This window comes from Girardinichthys multiradiatus, chromosome 22 (assembly GCF_021462225.1).
Source record: "Girardinichthys multiradiatus isolate DD_20200921_A chromosome 22, DD_fGirMul_XY1, whole genome shotgun sequence".
Classification (NCBI taxonomy): domain Eukaryota; kingdom Metazoa; phylum Chordata; class Actinopteri; order Cyprinodontiformes; family Goodeidae; genus Girardinichthys; species Girardinichthys multiradiatus.
Window position 1 is genome coordinate 28,668,418 of NC_061814.1, and position 23,881 is coordinate 28,692,298.

At 43.1% G+C, this 23,881-nt stretch overlaps 1 protein-coding gene across 1 annotated transcript in view; it reads right to left on the reverse strand.

The window, feature by feature from the left end:
* eys (eyes shut homolog) overlaps positions 1-23,881 on the reverse strand; it is a 336,214-nt gene that overhangs the window by 49,617 nt on the left and 262,716 nt on the right. The window contains exon 42 of the mRNA XM_047352417.1: positions 6,323-6,431. Coding sequence (XP_047208373.1) covers positions 6,323-6,431 — 109 coding nt within the window. The remainder of the gene's footprint in view (positions 1-6,322; positions 6,432-23,881) is intronic.

Sequence of the window (23,881 nt, forward strand, 5' to 3'; positions counted from 1 at the left end):
ACATGACTGTAGAAAACACGCTTTTCTTGTCAGCAAAGTTCTGAGCGCTTTAGCGATTTGACTCCATTTTTTAAAAATCATAGTCATCTTAAAAATACTAGTTAGGTCTTTTTCTCTCAGTAGAGACCTCCACACTGAACAATGATGTTGTTTGCATTGAAGTGAACTGGCTTGAAATGAATAGACTGTTGTGAGGTGAAAAACATTACTGGTTTCCTAGGACTATTTTTGACATCATAACTATTCAATGCATGAGTCCACTTCAAGGGATATTAGATTTACATTCCCAATACTGAATATTATTCCAATAAAATGTCATTGTATTTATTTTTAACTGGTGTTGAGTGCTGCTCCCAATGTCACTCCTTCACATTTACACACTGTGGTAATCTGAGCTAAGGTTATCTGACAGCCTACCTGTTAATTGCAACATAGATAGGGCTTCTATAATTAATTCATGTGTAATAGGTTAAAGGAAAAAGAAAAAAAAGAAAAGAAAAAGGGGGTTGTAAAAAAATCATAGCGTCTCAAATTAGAAGACCATAAATCATGCTGTGGAAGGGGGCATGTTGAGCCAGTGGGAAGGTTGAGTCCCTCTCTGTGCCTTTGAACATGAAAAACAAAATTATAAATAACAGATAGAGGAGTTATAGATAAAATTAATGAGCCACCTCTGATTATCAAGTCCAAGCTATCCTAATGCCACTTTCATCCATACTAACATTGATCATCTAGAAAAAATGCTTTAACAGGTGCACCTACTTTTAACTGGCAATGACTGTTACTGGACTGTTCTGACAACATATTGGTAAAAAACAAACTCATTGTGTTGCTTTCCTGAGTTCAATAAGTCAGTTGTTTGAACAAGGCCACTCTGTTGGCACGGAGATGGTGGCAAGCTCAGAAAAAACAAACAAAAAACAAAACAAAATAGAAGCTGTCTCAGGTGTGGCCAGTATGCATCATCTGTTTAATCAAATATGTAAGAGAGTATATTCCCAGGTTACTCTCCAACATCAATGCTTTATTTGTACCTCCTGATCATCACAAAGCAGGGTAGAATAACCGAGGCAATGATAAAATAGCTTCACCTGATTCAAGAAGGGGTAGATCACAATGTGCTAAATAAAGGTAATGCAAAAAAACTAAAACTCCTCAGCAGAGAAGTGTAATGCTGGTCTGGTGCATTTTCATGGACTAGTCACTAAGGATTCACAAAGAATTTGGCTGGTGACCAGAATTGGCAGATTTTACTTTTAAATCGGGGCTGAGGTCTCAGCAAATAACAGGAAGTGGAATGAATACAGAGAATAATCTTTTTTTATTCTTTTGAAGAGTCCAATTCTGTCTTTGTCACGTAACATGCTAGATTAGGTTAAGATTAAGTTGACAATTTATTTTTCAATATTACAGTTAAGGAAATGTCCTACTAACTCTACAAGGAATGCACACAGACACTGATGTTTGTAGTTATTAAAGCTAACTGTGCCAATTAAAAAGCATGGTAATATGTGTTGCTTAAGATAGTTTCAATTGTCAACTCTGTGATCATTTTGACTTTGTTTTGAAAGAAGAGTAAACTTCCATTTAATTGCAAAGCTATGTAAAACCAAATGCTCCTTTTCACACATGGTGTGATGCCGCCTTTGGTTCTAATATTCACCTTATTCATAGCAGTGCTGCAGTTGGTGCAGAGGAATATCCCTGGATCCAACAGACCAGGTTAAAGCCTCTGAACTTGAAGCAATCAGTAAAAACTCCATACGTTTGCTCCTTTCACTTTGTCAATAAAAAGCCCATGGAGAACGTTTCCTCCCTCACCTTGTAGACAGTGATCATCCACCAGAGAACTATTGCTTTCTAAAAAGGATTAACAGAAAACAGCCCCTCACAAAGGATCAAATACACAACTAATGAGCTTTTAGAGACATAAAAGCTGCTAAATATGCAAGAGTTCATGTCTTCGTCATTCCAGGTAATCTTCTCAGTTTTTCAAAGATGAACGTTTCCGGTATGATTATATTAGTTAATTTTTTTATAAGTTAATTTTTTGTTGTAACTAGAGGCTATGTTGTCTTGGGCCTAAATGCCCCTGGTAGGGTCTCCCATGGCAAACAGGCTCTAGGTGATGGGTCAGACAAAGAATGGTTCAAGAACCCCTCATGAAGAACAAAATATCGAGGCACGTGACGTCGCCCGGTACGGCGGAGCCGGGGTCCCACCCTGGAGCCAGGCCTGGGGTCGGGACTCGTCGGAGAGCGCCTGGTGGCCGGGTTGCTCCTCGCAGGACCCGGCCGGGCCAAGCCCAAACGAGAGACGCGAGGCCATCCCCCAGTGGGCCCACCACCTGCAGGGGGAACCGTGAGGGACCGGTGCAAAGAGGATTGGGTGGCGGACGAAGGTGGAGACCTCAGCGGCCCGATCCCCGGATGGTTAGGCTGGCTCTAGGGACGTGGAATGTCACCTCGCTGGGGGGGAAGGAGCCTGAGCTTGTGCGGGAGGTCGAGAGATATCGACTAGAAATAGTCAGGCTCGCCTCCACGCACAGCGTGGGCTCTGGAACCCATCTCCTTGAGAGGAGTTGGACTCTCTTCTACTCTGGAGTGGCCCACGGGGAGAGGCGGCTGGCTGGTGTGGGTTTGCTTGTTGTCCCCCAGCTCAGCCGTCTCGTGTTGGGGTTTACCCCAGTGGATGAGAGGGTCGTATCCCTGCGCCTTCGGGTTGGGTAGAGGTCTCTGACTATCATTTCAGCCTACGGGCCGAGTGGTAGTGCGGAGTACCCGGCCTTCTTGGCGTCCCTGTCGGGGGTGCTGGATAGTGCCCCTCCCGGGGACTCCATTATTCTGCTGGGGGACTTCAACGCCCACGTGGGGAACGACAGTGACACCTGGAGAGGCGTGATTGGGAGGAATGGCCTCCCCGATCTGAATCCGAGTGGTGTTTTGTTATTGGACTTCTGTGCTAGTCACGGATTGTCCATAACGAACACCATGTTCAAACATAAGGGTGTCCATCAGTGCACTTGGCACCAGGACACCCTAGGCAGGAGGTCGATGATCGACTTTGTTGTCGTATCATCAGACCTTCGGCCGTATGTTTTGGACACTCGGGTGAAGAGAGGGGCTGAGCTGTCCACTGATCATCACCTGGTGGTGAGTTGGATCCGCTGGAGGAGGAGAAAGCCAGACAGACTTGGCAGGCCCAAGCGCATAGTGAGGGTCTGCTGGGAATGCCTGGCGGAGCCCTCGGCCAGGGATGTATTCAACTCCCACCTCCGGGAGAGCTTCGACCAGATCCCCGGGGATGTTGGAGACATAGAGTCCGAGTGGACCATGTTCTCCGCATCTATTGTCGATTCTGCTGCCCATAGCTGCGGCCGTAAGGTCTGCGGTGCCTGTCGTGGCGGCAATCCCAGAACCCGGTGGTGGACACCGGCAGTAAGGGATGCTGTTACGCTGAAGAAGGAGTCCTATCGGCTGTGGTTGGCTTGTGGGACTCCTGAGGCGGCTGACGGGTACCGTGGTGCCAAGCGTGCTGCGGCCCGGGCTGTGGCAGAGGCAAAAACTCGGGCCTGGGAAGAGTTCGGTGAGGCCATGGAGAAGGACTACCGGTTGGCCTCGAAGCGATTCTGGCAAACCGTCCGGCGCCTCAGGAGGGGGAAGCAGTGCTTTGCCAACACTGTTTATAGTGGGGGCGGGAGACTGCTGACCTCGACTGAGGACATTATCGGGCGGTGGAAGGAGTACTTCGAGGATCTCCTCAATCCTGCCATCACGCATTCCGTGGTGGAAACAAAGGCTGGGGACTCGGGGTTGGACTCTTTCATCACCCAGGCTGAAGTCACCGAGGTGGTTAAAAAGCTCCGCGGTGGCAAGGCTTCGGGGGTGGATGAGATCCGCCCTGAGTACCTCAAGTCTCTGGATGTTGTAGGGCTGTCATGGTTGACACGCTTCTTCAACATTGCGTGGCGGTCGGGGACAGTGCCTCTGGACTGGCAGACTGGGGTGGTGGTCCCCCTTTATAAGAAGGGGGACCGGAGGGTGTGTTCCAACTACAGGGGGATCACACTCCTCAGCCTCCCTGGTAAGGCCTACGCCAGGGTATTGGAGAGGAGAGTCCGACCGAGAGTCGAACCTCGGCTTCAGGAGGAGCAGTGTGGTTTTCGTCCCAGCCGTGGAACACTGGACCAGCTCTATACCCTCTACAGGGTGCTCGAGGGCTCGTGGGAGTTTGCCCAACCGGTTCACATGTGTTTTGTGGACCTGGAGAAGGCATTCGACTGTGTCCCTCGTGATGCCCTGTGGGGGGTGCTCCAGGAGTATGGAATCGGGGGCCCTTTATTAGGGGCCATCCGGTCCCTGTACGAGCGGAGCAGGAGTTTGGTCCGCATTGCCGGCACTAAGTCGGACCTGTTCCCAGTGCATGTTGGACTCCGGCAGGGCTGCCCTTTGTCGCCGGTCCTGTTCATAACTTTTATGGACAGGATTTCTAGACGCAGCCAAGGGCCGGAGGTGGTCTGGTTTGGGGACCAGTGGATTTCGTCTCTTCTTTTTGCGGATGACGTGGTCCTGCTGGCCCCCTCTAGCCAAGACCTACAGCATGCGCTGTGGCGGTTCGCAGCCGAGTGTGAAGCGGCTGGGATGAGGATCAGCTCCTCCAAGTCCGAGGCCATGGTACTCGACCGGAAAAGGGTGGCTTGTCCTCTTCAGGTTGGAGGGGAGTTCCTGCCTCAAGTGGAGGAGTTTAAGTATCTCGGGGTCTTGTTCACGAGTGAGGGAAGAATGGAGCGGGAGATCGACAGACGGATCGGTGCGGCTGCCACAGTAATGGGGGCGCTGTGCCGGTCCATTGTGGTGAAGAGAGAGCTGAGCCGAAAAGCAAAGCTCTCAATTTACTGGTCGGTCTACGTTCCTACCCTCACCTATGGCCATGAACTTTGGGTCATGACCGAAAGAACGAGATCACGGATACAAGCGGCTGAAATGAGCTTCCTCCGTAGGGTGGCCGGGCACTCCCTTAGAGATAGGGTGAGGAGCTCGGCCATCCGGGAGGAGCTCGGAGTAGAGCCGCTGCTCCTCCACATCGAGAGGAGCCAGTTGAGGTGGCTCGGGCATCTATACCGGATGCCTCCTGGACGCCTTCCTCGGGAGGTGTTCCAGGCACGTCCCACCGGGAGGAGGCCCAGGGGACGGCCCAGGACACGCTGGAGGGACTATGTCTCTCGGCTGGCCTGGGAACGCCTTGGGCTCCCCCTGGAGGAACTGGAGGAGGTGTCTGGAGAGAGGGACGTCTGGGCGTCGCTGCTGAGTCTGCTGCCCCCGCGACCCGGTCCTGGATAAGCGGAAGACGACGAACGAATGAATTTTTTGTTGTTTGTTACAACAAATTAATGATTCAACAATCTAACACAGGCTACATGGTAGTACAGTTAGTAGCACTGTTGTCTTGCAGCAAAAAGGTCCTGGGTTTGACTTCTGGCCGGGGGTCTTTCAGCATGGAGTTTGCATGTTCTCCCAGTGCATGCGTGGGTTCTTTCCGGGTACTCTGGCTTCATTCCAAGTCCACAGTCCAAAAACATGACTGTTAGGTTAATTGGTTTCTCTAAATTGCCCTTAGGTGTGAATGAGTGTGTGCGTAGTTGTTTGTCCTGTGTGTGTCTGTGTTGCCCTGCGATGGACTGGCGACCTGTCCAGGGTGTACCCCACCTCCCGCCCATAGACTGCTGGAAATAGGCACCAGCTTCCCTGTGACCCACTATGGAAGAAGCAGTAGAAAAGTGACTGACTGACAATCTAACACATAACATTAACCAGAACGTTTCCCCCTCAGATACTAAGTTAGGCACAGCTGTTATTAATTTTGGATTGATCTTCTAGAATAAAATGAATAAATAGTAATATTGTGCACATCTACATTTTGAGGTATCCAAAAAAAGAAAAAAAAAATAGAGATCTGTAATCCGTTTTTGTAGATTTTCAGTAAGCCTGAGAGACAGCCTCACTGATCATATTACTATACAAATGTTATGGTTAAGAAAGTTAGGTTTTGTTTTTATTTTGTAGCAGGAAATAGCAACAAATAAGCTAAATTCTATATTGGATGGTTAGAGGTTTACAAAATCCGTGACTGAAAATTTATTACAAAAATCTCTGATCAGTGAATCTCCACTGCTTAATCATGAATGGAAGTCATAAATGGCAATCTACAGGATCATTTAAATACTCTATGTTAAACCTCATCGTAAACGCAGCGACTGGAGATAATTGTCTAAAACTGGACATTAAGGATAATTGTTCATTTGGCTGAAGGCAAGTCAGGATACCTCTGACACAGGGTGAGACACAAACTCCTCAAGATGCTGTGCGGTGCCATTATCTGCAGCAATTTCAATTCGACATGACCTTCCTTGTTTGTCAACAGGCAGGCTGAATCTGTTAAGAGAGAGACAACAGTGAGGGAGAGAGAGCAGAGTTAGTGGGAAAGGTAGATCCAAACAATATCTGAGGCTCACAATAAATCCAGCAAAGCATGAAAATATTCTGATGCTGAGACAGACAGAGCAGTCACAGTAATGGAGCTGCTAATGTGACCATTGAGAATATACTATAAACTGGATAGGTATACATTACATACAGTTTTATGAGGATTTTTATGCAGTTGTAGATTGGCTTGGAAGCAATGGTGCGTTTGTATCACTCCCTACCAGCCAAAACCCAAGAGAGAGGACAAAAATAGATGATGTTTTGTATGTAAGACTTAAATAAAAATGAAGCACCAAAATAGGTTTCTGTTGAGTGCTGCAGTGATATTCTTTAAATTGCTGTGCTCCTAAAAAATATGTGAAATTTACATAAACAGATAAGCAGTCATTACCAGGGTTCATTTATATAATAACGCTACTGTGAATAGGAGACATTACCATGCCAAATAAAACATGAGTTACATTAACAGTGGTAATAATTACAACAGTCATAAATAATTAAACTAACCAGCCTCACAAAGACATGCAAAATGCAATTCTTGGTGTAAGAGCTGATTATGTCACTCAGGATTAATTAATAATAAAAATGAGGGCAAAAACCAGATATGCATTATAACCCTAATGAGAACGAAGACAATTTTATCATTTGACCTGCTGAAAGTCTCTGGGGAAATATACAGTTGCACTAGTCATTAATGTTGTAGCCATAATGTTAAGTAGCTGGTCTATTTGTGTCATACTCCAACACTGGCAAAGTCAAGCGATTCCATCTCCTCAATCCATCACTGGTTTTGCTAGCTCTATACAATCAAGGCCTCTTTATATTGTCACAGATTGCATATGGAGTCCATCGTTCACATAAACATGATAATATGCTGGGAAGTAATTCACATGAGACATGAGTTTATTTAGCGCCTGCTGCTGAAATGTGACATAAATGACACAGTGGATCTGAAATATGTTTCCACCCCTGTTAAAAATCCAAGATTTTGTGACAAAAAAAACATGGGACCATTATAAATCAATTCAAAACATTTCTAGCTAATAATGTGACACATATTATGTCCACCTAAAGTAAAAAACAGACAATTCCAGTAGGGAACAAATTTAAAAATACAATAAAAAATGTAATAACCTGGTTGCATAAGAGTGCATACCCATAAATTGATACTTTGATGAAGCACCTTTTGATTACATTTTTCCACAGTTTAGTTTTTTTGGTAAAAGTCTTCCAGCATCTCACACCTTTATTTGATGGTTTTTACCACCTTATCTTGCAAATGTTCTCAACATTAGATTGTGTGGACATCTCTTTAGATGACCTCAGAGAGACAGATTTTATTTCAGAAATGGTTCAAGACTCTTTCTGCACCACTTTAAGACTTTTAACTCCTGGTAGACTAATGCTAAGAGTTTAACTGAAACCATCAAATAGCCATGGTGTTGTACAGTTAAGCCCACAATTATTCATTCCTCTAGGAGATTTAGGTTTTAATTTATTTTCCTTTAACCAATAAGCTTTTTTGTGATATGAAATAGGATAGGTATATGTGAAAAGGTATTAGAACAATGGGAAAAGAGTAACAGTTTTGAAAAAAAAAAAAGAAAAATATTTTTTACCCTTCTCAGACACCCCATAGCCTGATGCTGCTAGTACCATGTTCCAGTGTGGGTATAATGTTTTGTTGGTGATAGTTTTACACTCTGAGCTGTGTGCAGGTTTGTGTGGTGCATCTCTGTAGTCTTCTCAATGTTCTCCAGCAGGGTGCGACTGGCAGGCCACACAGCTGTAGCTCATCAGAATCATCAGGAGGTGCTTAAGAGGAGCAGGAATTCCTGAGAGAGACGTCAGATTGTTTGCCCACATCGCTCAGCACTAAGGTTAGGTCTTGCTGACTCCTTCATAGACCTAGATCATTGATCTTATCTTTACCTCCGTGTCTCCAGGGTCCTGTCCCAACAGCCAGCATTGGGTTCCTGCCTCGGTGGCTGGTGCTTCTTCGGTTTAAGGATTTTCTAGACGACCCTTTCTCAGGCTGCTGCTCTTAGTCTCCTTGCTGCTCCTCAACTATCCTACCATCTAGCTACACTGTGGCTCAGTAACCCATCGCCTGTCTGTTCACCCTTAGCCTGCAGTGGCACTCCCATCAGTCTCAAGCTGGAGAAAGACAAAACAGATGCTCAACAAACACAAGCCTCTCAGATGGCCCAAACCTGTCAACCTCAGTCTCAGAGAGTTACTTGCCTGCCCCGGACTTCCACCTTCATCCACCAGGAGTAAGCGACACCTCCAATCCTTCATCATTTTCCACATTTAACAATAACTTACCTCCTATTGATACTCACCTTCTCCCTTCACTGTTGGTCCTGATCCGGTACAGAAATCTTGAAGTCATCCACTTGTGTTTTTTAATAACCCATTCTAACTGTCAAGTGTGTGTGTGTAATTGTTGCATGCATCAGAGCCATAAAATAACATAACAATGACAGATAATGTATTTTTGGGCCAAACAATGCTTTCACAACTGTAGTCCCCATAAGGTTTGAAAGACTTCAGACCAGGAGATTTCCTTTAGAAGAACAGACGAGTGACTTGCAACCCCTAATGCTTAATCCAGGCATATAAAGAATATAGAAGATAGTTGTTACATAAGGAATACAACCACCACTTAGCAGAAATTCCTGCTGCTTCATCTGTGGTGCCTTTGGTCTCTCTGGAGCATCTCTGACCAATTTTGGTTATGTATTTTATTCAGTAATGGAAAAGCATTCTGATTTTGGAATTGTCCCACATTTTATCAATTGTTATCTTCTTTTAACTGTGTCATGGTGTTTATAGAATAATCTGGATTTTTTTCTGTATTCTTCTCCTGACTAATACCTTCAGGCAATAAGATTGTTTGTTTTGTAACCTCTTTGCAAACTACAACATTAGATAAAAGATGCAAATGAGCCAATGTCAAAAAAAATCAAACAAAGACAGCTGAACTTTTTTTTAAGAATAATCAGATTCAATATAATTGATAACAAGTGTGAACTCAAGCAGGCTGAACGCTACAATTGAAAATCCTTCAAGAAAGTATTTAAGGGTGAGCAAATCTGTACAACCAGATTGTTGCAGCTCTTTGACTTTTAAAATTCCCACCCTAAACAGATTTGTTTTTTTCAGTTACAGGGGTTGGACAATGAAACTGAAACACCTGTCATTTTAGTGTGGGAGATTTGGCTAAATTGGACCAGACTGATAGCCAGTGTTCATTGATTGCACATTGCACCAGTAAGAGCAGAGTGTGAAGGTTCAATTAGCAGGGTAAGAGCACAATTTTGCTCAAAATATTGAAATGCACACAAAATTATGGATGACATACCAGAGTTCAAAAGAGGACAAATTGTTGGTGCACGTCTTGCTGGCGCATCTGTGACCAAGACAGCAAGTCTTTGTGATGTATCAAGAGCCACGGTATCCAGGGTAATGTCAGCACCAAGAAGGACGAACAACATCCAACAGAATTAAATGTGGACGCAAGAGGAAGCTGTCTGAAAGGGATGTTCGGGTGTTAACCCGGATTGTATCCAAAAAACATAAAACCACGGCAGAATTAAATGTGCACCTCAACTCTCCTGTTTCCACCAGAACTGTCTGTCGGGAGCTCCACAGGGTCAATACACGGCTATAGCCAAACCTTTGTTCACTAATGCCAATGCCAAACGTCGGTTTCAATGGTGCAAGGAGCGCAAATCTTGGGGTGTGGACAATGTGAAACATGTATTGTTCTCTGATGAGTCCACCTTTACTGTTTTCCCCACATCCGGGAGAGTTACGGTGTGGAGAAGCCCCAAAGAAGCATACCACCCAGACTGTTGCATGCCCAGAGTGAAGCATGGGGGTGGATCAGTGATGGTTTGGGCTGCCATATCATGGCATTCCCTTGGCCCAATACTTGTTCTAGATGGGCACGTCACTGCCAAGGACTACCGAACCATTCTTGAGGACCATGTGCATCCAATGGTTCAAACATTGTATCCTGAAGGCGGTGCTGTGTATCAGGATGACAATGCACCAATACACACAGCAAGACTGGTGAAAGATTGATTTGATGAACATGAAAGTGAAGTTGAACATCTCCCATGGCCTGCACAGTCACCAGATCTAAATATTATTGAGCCACTTTGGGGTGTTTTGGAGGAGCGAGTCAGGAAACGTTTTCCTCCACCAGTATCACGTAGTGACCTGGCCACTATCCTGCAAGAAGAATGGCTTAAAATCCCTCTGACCACTGTGCAGGACTTGTATATGTCATTCCCAAGACGAATTGACGCTGTATTGGCCGCAAAAGGAGGCCCTACACCATACTAATAAATGATTGTGGTCTAAAACCAGGTGTTTCAGTTTCATTGTCCAACCCCTGTATATTGTACAGGATATGTCACAAGAAAAGTGGAAAAGAGTTTAAATGACTTATAGTGTCATTTCATTGTCGCACAAAACACTTGACATTTTAGCAGGGTTGTGTACAGTTTAGAGAGCCACTGTATGTCACAGAGCTGCTAATTTGATTCTGCAAAATCTACCATCCCGCTCTGAGACTGGATGAGTGTTGATGAGGTAAAGGTGCTTTAATAGCCAGATGGAAACAATAAGGGCAATCGCCCTCCAGTTAATTTGAAACAGCCTTCCAGGACACCCCCCTGAGGCAATCACACACACAACCTCAGGTAGGACTAATTACAGGTATGGAAATCACGAGAAATCACTCTTTTGTACACACATATGTGCATGCACACAAACGTTCATGCACTCACACACGTTTAAGATTGGATACGTGAAAGGCAGCCCAATGTCCAGAGGAAAGGGAGAAGAGAGTCATTACTATCCTCAGGGTACGTGATCTGTTTCTCATGTCATTCTTCATACATTAGCATAACAGTAACTGATTAGAGAGAGTTTTTAGAAAAGCATTCTCCCCCAATTGAATAACCCCCCCCCCCCCCCCAAAATATAACGGAGTCCAAATAAACAGCAATACATGGTTTTTTTGAAGTAAAAATAACTTTATAAAGGGATGAAAAGCCATAGAATTATTATAAAACTGTCTGCTGCTGAAAGAATTTGATACATATTTTAGTGGTTTGCACAGTGGGGATTTTTTTGTGGCTGCTAATAGTCCAAAAAACAGCCTCTGCCTAAGCAAACAGGATGATGTCTCCTGATGAGCTCTCGTCAGCACATTGAACGCTCCTCTTAGCTAATTCACATTGGTCTGGCTCTAAGGAAAACATGGCTATTTATATAGATAACTATTCTAGTCTTCATAGCTTGACAACTAATACTATTCCTTATGGGTTCACATTAACATCGCAAACAGTACAAATCGCACATTGGACGATGTATCCCAAATATATGAATGAAAGAGAGGGAAAAGAGGCTGTTAATGCACAGATTAAATCATCTGGAAAGGAGTTTTCCTTGCTCTATTCCCTGCTCAGTCTCATAGGATCAACAGGAGCAATGTCCCAGCTTTAGATAAACAAACAAAAACATGTAAATATTTATTTTCTCTAGGCACACAAAACCAATGTGGTGGAAAGCTTTTTTACTTTCTCAATTATCATTTAGGCATTTGTTCATCTGGCTAATAATGTAATCATAAGCAATTTGTCATCTCTAAAATCTTCATTTAGACTCTGGGTATGTGACTAATTTGGGGCATCTGCATTACTGTAACTTTCAGGAGTATAACCTGTGAAATATTACATGCAATGTTAAGGAACCTGGCAAATATATTTTCAGCATTGCACCTTTACGCAAAGGTATTTGTTAAACCTGAAGTGGGCGTTTGTCTTCTTAATCAAATGCGCCTCCTTCATAGTCCCCGGCAATAAATTTGCAATGAAGGAGGATCATCATTAAAATATTACAACTGCATAAAAAATCTGAAAGTATTGGCAACAGATGGCAGTAAAACATCATGGAGCACACTGGCGCTTCCCCAACTGATGACACCTTTTTAACCGCTTATTATTATAAAAATATTTTATATTTCGAAAAAATTACAATATGGAATACAACATGATGATTTTAGAACTTGTTGACAGTTTATTTTCAATTTATAGTTCAATTTTATTCTGAATGCTTAGTGGAATTTGATGTTTATGAGCAAATAGAATTACTGGCCCATATGTTATTCATATATGATGAACACAAATACCACCTGTTACCATGGTTTTAGTCTTAGCAGAACTGGTTGAACAGTTGCATCAGAAAGGAAAATAATAACAACCCTGCATATGGTAAATATCCATTATTTATCTAATTCACCACACCATCAAGCACAACACATTAACATGGAACAATTTATTGGTAGTATTTATAACTATATTTTTTTATAAGTATTACCACATTTGTATGCGAGCATCATCTGAAATAATAGTGAATATAATCCCTGCTCTGGCTGTGATGCAGTGTGTTTCTCACACGCAGCACTGCAGCATTTGCTGCATAATTTGTGCAGTGACTGGCAAGCCTCAATTAATTTGGGCAGCCTGTGTTCTATCATTATATCTCCAGCAATACAATTAGACAGCACACAGCAGGGCTCTTGGCATTGTGGGGGTTCACACAACTCCAAGTGAGCAGGAATGGCTGCCTACTGCCTCTCCAGTGAACCTTTTCAGAGGAGGTCTTGTCAATAAAACACTGAATACAGTGCAACCGATAAACACACCTTCCTCTGATCTGGCATCATACTGAGCTGATCTGTATTTAAAAATGAACATGCTCCATATTAAGATCTTAGTTTTCAAGTGCAGATACGGTATGACATTTAGTCCAATGAAAATTTAAAGCAATTAAAAAAATACTAGTTTGTTTATAGAAACAGATGACGTAAGGCTGTTTATTTATCATTTGAAAGATTTATTTACGTTTCTTTACTAATAACCTAAAATAATGTAAGGCTATTTTAATTCAAGTTACCTTAAACCTTATTCACTTGCATAGTCTGAAAAGCAGTAAAGACAGACAGGAACAAAAAAGCCCTCTCAGCTCTTTATTTAATGTGTTATTGAACGAGCTTACACAGATAAACAGGTGCTTTTGAACCGGGCAGGAATTGAACTTGGCAAGCTGGATTTCTATGACATTAATTCAAAGAAGTCAGACTCCTGAGATGTCCTAAAAATGTCGTTTCAGTTTTTTTTTTCCCCTCGCAACACACGTCTGTTTTCCTTCTTTTACAGTGGCTGTTGCTATGCGACACTCACACCCACATGTGCATTTTTACATTGAAAACTTACTCAATGGTCAATGAACAGAAGCAGTAAATAACCAAATTCCACCAGTTAATTGACAACGCTATTTATTAACTGGTCAAAGAAAGGCTTGATATTACTCAGTGTTTACATTAACACGATTGTGCTGTCTTGTAGGAATATGCTGTTTCATGGGTAAAAAGACTTGAAGCAGAACCTTAGGCTCTAAATAACAAAAAGCTATTACTGAAAACATAATTGGAGTTTGTAAAGAAATGTATTTGCCATGCAAGGAGGGTCTGCTGAAAGTTAGAAGAACTTTTATATTCAGTGGCTTTGGAACTTACTTGACCTGTTGTCTGTTAACAGGTAAAATTTCAGAGCATTCTTGCTTCTACTTCATCAGTCATTTAGAAATATTAGATTTTATTGATTGATCTCAGGCTCAGGCAGGTGCAGGTTGTTCCTTTTAGGAAGACAACAATCCTCATAAAAGGTGGCTCCAAAAGAAACTCTCCAAATATAATGTGAATACAGGCTTCATATAAGGATAAATGTGTTGGATCCTGGAGAAAACTACACACAATTCAATTCAATTAGATTCTATTTAGTTTATTTCAGTTCAAGTCAGTTCAATTTAGTTTGTATCAATGCTGTTGAATTTGGTGTAATTTAACTCAGTCCAATTCAATTTCACTCAGTTCAAGTTAACTCACAATTTATTTCAATCTAGTTAAATTCAACAAAATTCAGTTCCATTCTGTTAATCCCTATAGCGCAAAACACAAACAACAAAGTCATATCAAGGTAGTGACTATAACAGGCCCAATTCAAATCTAATTGCTTTCATTTCACTAACAGTCTGGTCTACATTTTACTTAAACAGTCAGATCAGATCCAAAAGCATCAGACTAATTAGTAATAAAGTGTCTGTGCATAATATACTGTATATATGTGCTGCAATATTTGAAAGTAATTGCATTTACATCAGTTGTATAACTCATTAACATGGGCATTGGAACTAATGAGGTATCCACAAATTAAGAAGTGTTAGAAAATCTACCACATTCCCACAAATACAAAATGGGCATTAATTAAAATCTGGCCTCCTTATAAAGGCCACTTTAAAGGCAAATAAACTGAAAAAGAATGCGTGGAGCAAAATAATTAACATTTTTAAAATCTGTTTATTAAAGTAGCAATGGTAAGCTGGTAATGTAGGAGCCGATGAACTGACGCCCGGCAGCGGGACCAGTCCATCCATGAGCCTCTCACAGACAGGAACAGAGTGTGAGGGCGGCTCAGCTTGGGACCCCTCCGGAACAGAACGAGGAACAGGATCGGGGTGTGGAGGCGGTTCTTCCATGAACCCCTCTGGAACTGGACCAGGAACAGGATAAGGAGTCGGAAGCAGCAGCGATGACTGATCAGGAGCTAAACAATGAGCCGGAAAACCGTGTTGAGCTTCGGTGGAGAGGCGGGTGGAGGAGGGAGCAGGAGATCTCCTCATAGAAGCGGCGATTTCTCCCAGGGCCCTTTGTCGCTCGGCCTCAATGGCGTGGTGAATCTGAGGATCAGGGAAAAAATCCCTCCTCGTCTCAAGCCAGTCTTGGAGGCTGCCAGCTATTTCCAGCCTTCTCCATGGTGAGCTGGGAGAGGTCACCAGGTGAAAAAATTATTTGGCCAGAACCTCACCCCTCTTGATTGATTTCCCTCACCATTCCTCCCGCTTGGTCCCATTGACTGGTTCCTTCTGCACAATGTTTCTGTTGGACCAGTATGCGGGGAAGAACTCCAGAAGCTTGAAGTTTGCAGGTAAGATGACACTTTAGTGCTCATGGCTGGATACGGACAGGGTACCAGCCGTGCACACAAACACAAACAACACATAAGGGACCAGCGGGGAACAAAGGAAACAAACAGGCTTAAATACAAAACTGGACTGGAGGGGGAACCAATGACACACATGACCAGACAATCAGGGGAAAACACAGAACAGGTGTGGGCTTGGGGTGCAGGGAGACAGAAAACAAAGGACTAGACCAGGTAAAATAACAAAACACAAACTCAAGAACTCAAAACACAAGCAGGTATGACATGGGTATGATATACATGACAATATTTTAACGTTTAAAAAATAAAAACAGATTAATTAAATATAGAACTGATTTCAACGTGATATGGTGCATGAAGTCTGAAGTGACTCTGAAGAGTTCATTGTTCACAGCTGACCTTATTCAGTTTCTTGACAGACAGTGTAGTCCCTCAAACAAACTGAAAACTAAATTTTCAACATACACAAAGCAAATTTGAGCAGCAAAAAACAGACGGCGTGTAGAGCTGTAGCCCCAAATATTTTCTAATGAGCTCCAGATTTCAAGATGAAAAAATAATTGAAATCTTGCTTACTCACATACAAACATGTACTTACATTATGTAGAAAAAAGGGCTAAATGTTTATGTGCACAATTCTAGATTTCATTTCGAGGTGTCAAAATATGGCATACCAGGAAAATATGTCAGGTCATCATCATAACAATGAGAATTAGATATCTGTTTTTAATAAAGACGTGGTTCCCTGAGCAGTCTAAATACAGTAAATAAAAGCCTGGCTTTTCATTTGAAGAAATAAAAGACTCCATTCCTTTGACTGCAGAGAAATAAAGGAGGCTGAATAATCATATCTACCAGGGACTCGCATGTGACAAGAGAATTAATGTGTTTCAGCAGAAAGCCATGTATCATCCTCATTGATCCCTAACTGTGTGTATTAAGAATCAAAATTACTCCAGCAGTGAATGTCAGGCACAACAGGTTTCAACCAAATAATGGACGCAGCCTCACAAAATGACCAGGGGAGCATTTGGAGTCTGCCACCCCAGAAATTTAATCTTTGCAGTATAGAACCAAAATGTCCCTGAAGAAAAGAAAACTTTCAAACATCAAAACGCTAGCCAACAGCAAACATGTCCTCCCCAAATGAAAAACGACACAGCATCCCCCACCCCACACACTCCTCTATATGAATTGATATGACAGCACAGGGCACTCCAAGAGTGCTGTTTTATCCCTTGCCAATGTTAGTGTCTTTAGAAACCATTTTTGTTGAAAGTAAAGCCAAAACACACACACACACACACACACACACACACACACACACACACACACACACACACACACACACACACAAAACATTTCTGTAGAGAATTCATATATTGTAAAGCTATTGTGTTCTGCTTATTTCCATCAGTAACCAGTCTTTTACATTGCCATGGAAAGATATTTATATCTCTTAAACTATTTTATATTTTGTTATATGACAACCACAAACTTTAATGTTTTTATATTTCCAATCATTGGGATTTCATATGATTGACAAGTACAACAAACTACAGAACTTGTAAGTAAAAGGAAATATATATTAATTTAAAACTTTTACAAATAAATTTTACAAATACTGAGTTGCTCCTCGCGGGACCCAGCTGGGCCAAGGCCGAAGGAGAGACGCGAGGCCATCCCCCACTGGGCCTACAACTGGGGGATGGGGATCGGGAGGAATGGCCTCCCCGATCTGAATCCGAGTTGTGTTTCGTTATTGGAGTTATGTGCTAGTCGTGGATTGTTCATAATGAACACCATGTTCAAGCATAAGGGTGTCCATCAGTGCACTTGGCTCAAGGACACCCTAGGCAGGAGATCGATGATTGACTCTGTTGTCATATCGTCAAACCTTTGGCCGCATGTTTTGGACACTCGGGTGAAGAGAGGGGCTGAGCTGTCCACTGATCACCAACTGGTGGTGAGTTGGATCTGCTGGAAGAGGAGAAAGCCGGACAGACTTGGCAGGACCAAGCGCATAGTAAGGGTCTGCTGGGAACATCTGGCAGAGCCCTCGGCCAGGGATGTATTCAACTCCCACCTCCAGGAGAGCTTTGACCAGATTCCAGGGGAGGCTGGAGACATGCAGTCCCAGTGGACCTTATTCTCCGCATCTGTTGTCGATGCTGCTGCCTGTACCTGCAGCTGTAAGGTCTGTGGTGCCTGTCACAGCGGCAATCCCCGAACCCGGTGGTGGACACCTGCAGTAAGGGACGCACGCTGTCAAGCTGAAGAAGGAGTCCTATCGGCTGTGGTTGGCTTGTGGGACCCCTGAGGCGACTGATGGGTACTGTGAGGCCAAGCGTGCCGCGGGCTGTGGCAGAGGCAAAAACCCGGACCTGGGAGGAGTTCGGTCATGGAGAAGGACTACCGTTTGGCCTCGAAGCGATTCTGGCAAACCGTCTGGTGCAGAGCTTTCCCAACACTGTTTACAGTGGGGGTGGGAGGCTGCTGACCTCAACCGGGGACATTATCGGGCGGGGGAAGGAGTACTTCGAGGATCTCCTCAATCCTGCCATCACGCATTCCCTGGTGGAAACAGAGGCTGGGGACTCGGGGTTAGACTCTTTCATCACCCAGGCTGAAGTCACCGAGGTGGTTAAAAAGCTCCACGGTGGCAGAGCTTTGGGGGTGGATGAGATCCACCCTGAGTACCTCAAGTCTCTGGATGTTGTAAGGCTGTCATGGTTGACACGCTTCTTCAGCACTGAGGCCATGGTTCTCGACTGGAAAAGGGTGGCTTGTCCTCTTCAGGTTGGAGGGGAGTTCCTGCCTCAAGTGGAGGAGTTCAAATATCTCCCGGTCTTGTTGACGAGTGAAGGAAGAATGGAGTGGGAGATCGACAGACGGATCGGTGCAGCTGCCACAGTAATGGGGGGACTGTGCCGGTCTGTTATGGTGAAGAAAGAGCTGAGTCGAAAAGCGGAGCTCTCGATTTACCGGTCAGTCTACATTCCTACCCTCACCTATGGCCATGAACTTTGGGTCATGACCAAAAGAACGAGATCCCGGATACAAGCAGCTGAAATGAGCTTCCTCCGTAGGGTGACCGGGCACTCCCTTAGAAATAGGGTGAGGACTTCGGCCATCTGGGAGGGGCTCGGAGTAGAGCCGCTGCTCCTCCACATCGAGAGGAGCCAGTTGAGGTGGCTTGGGCATCTATATCGGATGCCTCCTGGATGCCTTCCTCGGGAGATGTTCCAGGCACGTCACACCAGGAGGAGGCCCAGGGGATGGCCCAGGACACGCTGGAGGGACTATGTCTCTCTCTCGGCGGCCTGGGAACGCCTTGGGCTCCCCCCAGAGGAGCTGTAGGAGGTGTCTGGGGAGAGGGACGTCTGGGTGTCTCTGCTGAGTCTGGTGCCCCCCTGACCCGATCCCGGATAAAGCGGAAGTCGACGAGTACGAGTACTTTTGCAAATAAATATCTTTGTACTGTCTATATGTATTCAGCCATCCAAAGTCAAAACTTTGTGAAACCACATTTACCTGTAATTACATCTGCAAGTTTTTTGGAGTATGTCTCTACCAGCTTTGACATCTAGAGCCACGAATTTGTACCCATTCATCTTTGCAAACATGCTCAAGCTCAATCACAGCTCAGTCTATGAATAGCACATTTTAGATCTTTCCACTAATTCTCCATTGAATTTAGGTTTGGACTTTTACTAGGCCATGCTAACAAATAACTATGCTTTGACCAATACTGTTAAATTGTAGGTCCAATTGTAAACAACTTCCCTGTCCCTGCTGGAGAAAAGCATCTTAACAGGATGATGCCGCTAACATCATATGTCCACAAGGGGATGGTTTATTTAGGGTGAATAGCAGTTTTAATTTTCCTCCACACACAGCATTTTGCACGTAGGGTAATCCTGGTCACTTCCTGGACCTTCTTCGACTTGTTTTCTGTCTTCCCTACATGGCTTGAGACATATTTTGAGCAGGGACTTTTCAAGGCTTTCTCATAACAATTTCTCTCTTCTTGCCACTTTAAAATGTAAGACGATGTATCATTTACCTTTCGTTTCATAATTATGTATCATATTAAATCCACTGAAGTTTGTGGTTGCAAGATGACAAAATGTGAACAATTTCAAGAGGTAAGAGTACTTTTGCAACAAACTGTACGAGCCATTTTGCTCTGCACCATTACACGATTACCTAAAAAAAAAGCCCTGACTATCCTGTTTATTTCATTTTAGTATAAATCTGTTATCACTTCGTACTTTTATGTAATAAAAGCCCATTATTTCTATACAGGGAGCAGTTTTGTTGAATACTAAACTGAGAATGTACCACCTCCACAGTGATCATTTTAAACCATATCCTTCCAAGTACAGTTCATTTATATTGCAGCCTGTTTTCACACAATTTTGTTTAGTGTCACAACATGACTTTATATATCAGATTAAATATTCACAATGTCTTTTTTGCATTTGCTGTGGATGATTAACAGGGAGGAGTGCTTTAAGACTGTTGAATAGTATTCTTCTAAAGTGAAATACCCGATCCAGCCAGAAGAAAAACCAACATTCCTTTATTGTTTGCTGTTTACTTTTGATTGTCTTACGTTTTCTTTAACAAAGATGTAATAAGTTCTTGTCATACAGTAAAGAAAAAGATAATCGGGATATGCAATTGCAATACTGAACACTTTTATGGCTCAGCATAAAAAATAAGTGCCACCTTTTTTTTCCAATACAATACCTAAAGTTACACAGTATGGTTGTACTTACCTCCTTGTGCTGATAGTGCCGAAACATTGCCACACACATCTTGCTATGTGTAGAGTCTGAAAGGTTTGACAGTAGTTGTTCAAAAAGGAAAAGGAAAGTTTTTTCTCTTTCTGGTGTCCTGTGCTGGGTAAAAAAAACCCGGATTATGTACTCTTTAATGCAACTACTGCCCTGCACTGCACAGATGCTGACACCTGCAAGTTAGCGTGGCTGAATTCAGTGTTGTCAACTCCCAGCTGAGGATAGTAGGTATTTGGTGCTCAGACGCAAGCAACTGATGTTACACACTACTTTTCATATGAATCAAAAGTGCTGAACATATCAAGAATAAATAGAGCTGGAGCCCTGCAACAGTATTTTTTTGATTTTCCTCCACCGGCTCCCTCTGCCCCACAGTGATGAGCAGTAAGCCGATGTGCACACCACAGAGTCGAAAGATAAGTTGTGCAGGAGAGAAGCATTGTTTATCTGACTTATTTAGAAGGGAAAGAAGTGCAAATGGATGTAGATCAGGGTCAAGGTACCAAATCGAGCCAAATGTTTCTGATCCAAGTGATTTTCCATGATAATCTGAAAGGATAGATGCCTTTAACTGTGTGTGACTGTTAGGTTGAGTGTATATACAGGTCCTTCTCAAAATATTAGCATATTGTGATAAAGTTCATTATTTTCCATAATGTCGTGATGAAAATTTAACATTCATATATTTTAGATTCATTGCACACTAACTAAAATATTTCAGGTCTTTTATTGTCTTAATACAGATGATTGTGGCATACAGCTCATGAAAACCCAAAATTCCTATCTCACAAAATTAACATATCATTAAAAGGGTCTCTAAACGAGCTATGAACCTAATCATCTAAATCAACGAGTTAACTCTAAACACCTGCAAAAGATTCCTGAGGCCTTTAAAACTCCCAGCCTGGTTCATCACTCAAAACCCCAATCATGGGTAAGACTGCCGACCTAACTGCTGTCCAGAAGGCCACTATTGACACCCTCAAGCAAGAGGGTAAGACACAGAAAGAAATTTCTGAACGAATAGGCTGTTCCCAGAGTGCTGTATCGAGGCACTTCAGTGGGAAGTCTGTGGGAAGGAAAAAGTGTGGCAGAAAACGCTGCACAACGAGAAGAGGTGACCGGACCCTGAGGAAGATTGTGGAGAAGGGCCGATTCCAGACCTTGGGGGACCTGCGGAAGCAGTGGACTGAGTTTGGAGTAGAAACATCCAGAGCCACCGTGCACAGGCGTGTGCAGAAAATGGGCTACAGCTGCCGCATTCCCCAGGTCAAGCCACTTTTGAACCAGAAACAGCGACAGAAGCGCCTGACCTGGGCTACAAAGAAGCAGCACTGGACTGTTGCTCAGTGGTCCAAAGTACCTTTTTCGGATGAAAGCAAATTCTGCATGTCATTCGGAAATCAAGGTGCCAGAGTCTGGAGGAAGACTGGGGAGAAGGAAATGCCAAAATGCCAGAAGTCCAGTGTCAAGTACCCACAGTCAGTGATGGTGTGGGGTGCCGTGTCAGCTGCTGGTGTTGGTCCACTGTGTTTTATCAAGGGCAGGGTCAATGCAGCTAGCTATCAGGAGATTTTGGAGCACTTCATGCTTCCATCTGATGAAAAGCTTTATGGAGATGAAGATTTCATTTTTCAGCACGACCTGGCACCTGCTCACAGTGCCAAAACCACTGGTAAATGGTTTACTGACCATGGTATCACTGTGCTCAATTGGCCTGCCAACTCTCCTGACCTGAACCCCATAGAGAATCTGTGGGATATTGTGAAGAGAACGTTGAGAGACTCAAGACCCAACACTCTGGATGAGCTAAAGGCCGCTATCGAAGCATCCTGGGCCTCCATAAGACCTCAGCAGTGCCACAGGCTGATTGCCTCCATGCCACGCCGCATTGAAGCAGTCATTTCTGCAAAAGGATTCCCGACCAAGTATTGAGTGCATAACTGTACATGATTATTTGAAGGTTGACCTTTTTTGTATTAAAAACACTTTTCTTTTATTGGTCGGATGAAATATGCTAATTTTGTGAGATAGGAATTTTGGGTTTTCATGAGCTGTATGCCAAAATCATCCGTATTAAGACAATAAAAGACCTGAAATATTTCAGTTAGTGTGCAATGAATCTAAAATATATGAATGTTAAATTTTCATCATGACATTATGGAAAATAATTAACTTTATCACAATATGCTAATATTTTGAGAAGGACCTGTACATTAATGTTCACTAATTATCATTCACATCCATTTCTTCCCTATTCTAACAGTCACATGCAGATGTAATTCAGTGTCCGGAACATTCTGTCTCTATTCCAACCGTCGCATGTAAATGTGACCCAGTGTCTGGCTGTACTCAATTGTTATCTTGGTCTATGTGCAGCTGGTCTTGCAATAACCGAAGGCAGTACCAACTGTCCCTGTTTCCACTTCCCAACTGAAATTTGTAAATGTCACACACCCATCTGATATGTCTGTTCATTCCACTGTATAAATAAACGAAGCTAGGATAACCACACTCGTAGCTCACACCCTCGTGTGTGGTTGCCCTCGCAGCGAGTAAAACAGAGTCTCTGTCTCACTTTCTGTTGTTCAACTGTGGTTTGACTTGATCAACTCATTCCACCTGACAGTGACTTTAACATAAATACAAGAAATATGTTTTAAAGGTATAAGTCAAATAGCAAGCATGGTAAAAAGACGTAAAATATGCCTGGTAAGATAAGGCTCTGTCTAGCTACACCTGATATAAAGGACATTCAGAAATGCCTTACAGAAGTTCCTTACCAGGAACTAGCATGTTATATTACTTGGACATATTAATGTTGAGGGAGTTACAGTATACAATTTAGTAAATACCCTTGAAAAAGAAAATTTGAAAATGCTAAAATTAGCCTACATTGTTTCCTATTTTGTCAACTTCCAATCACAAACTTTCATTGAAATTTTATTTGACATACCAACACATAGTATTTCATAATTATGAAGCAGAAGGTGAAGGATACATGAACTTTTAAAGTATAATTTTTTGTTAAGCCACCCTAAATCTATAATTCAATGTGATTACGGGAGCAAGTCTTTATACATAAAGAATGTACCATCTTTGCAGACCTACAGAATAAACCTACAGTCCTTTCTTCATTGCAAAATAGCTCAATTTCAATCAGACTGTATGAAGAGCATTGGTATTCATTTTCAAGTCTTGCCACAGATTCTCAGTTGAATTTCGGTTTGGAATTTGACTGGGTCAATGTAACAAAAAAATATTCTTTGATCTAACCCTTTCTGGTATATGAATAAGGTCTGGCTATATGTTTATGGTCATTGTCCTGTTTGAAACAGAACCTCTGCTGCAGTCTCGGGTGTTTTGCAGCATCTAACCAATTTCGGAATAAATGAATGAATGAATATGTTTTCTTTCAGTACTGCCCTTTATTTAGCTCCATCCATCATTCCATCAACTCGGACCAACTTAGCTTTGCCCCTGCTAAGAAAAGGCATTCCCACAACATGAT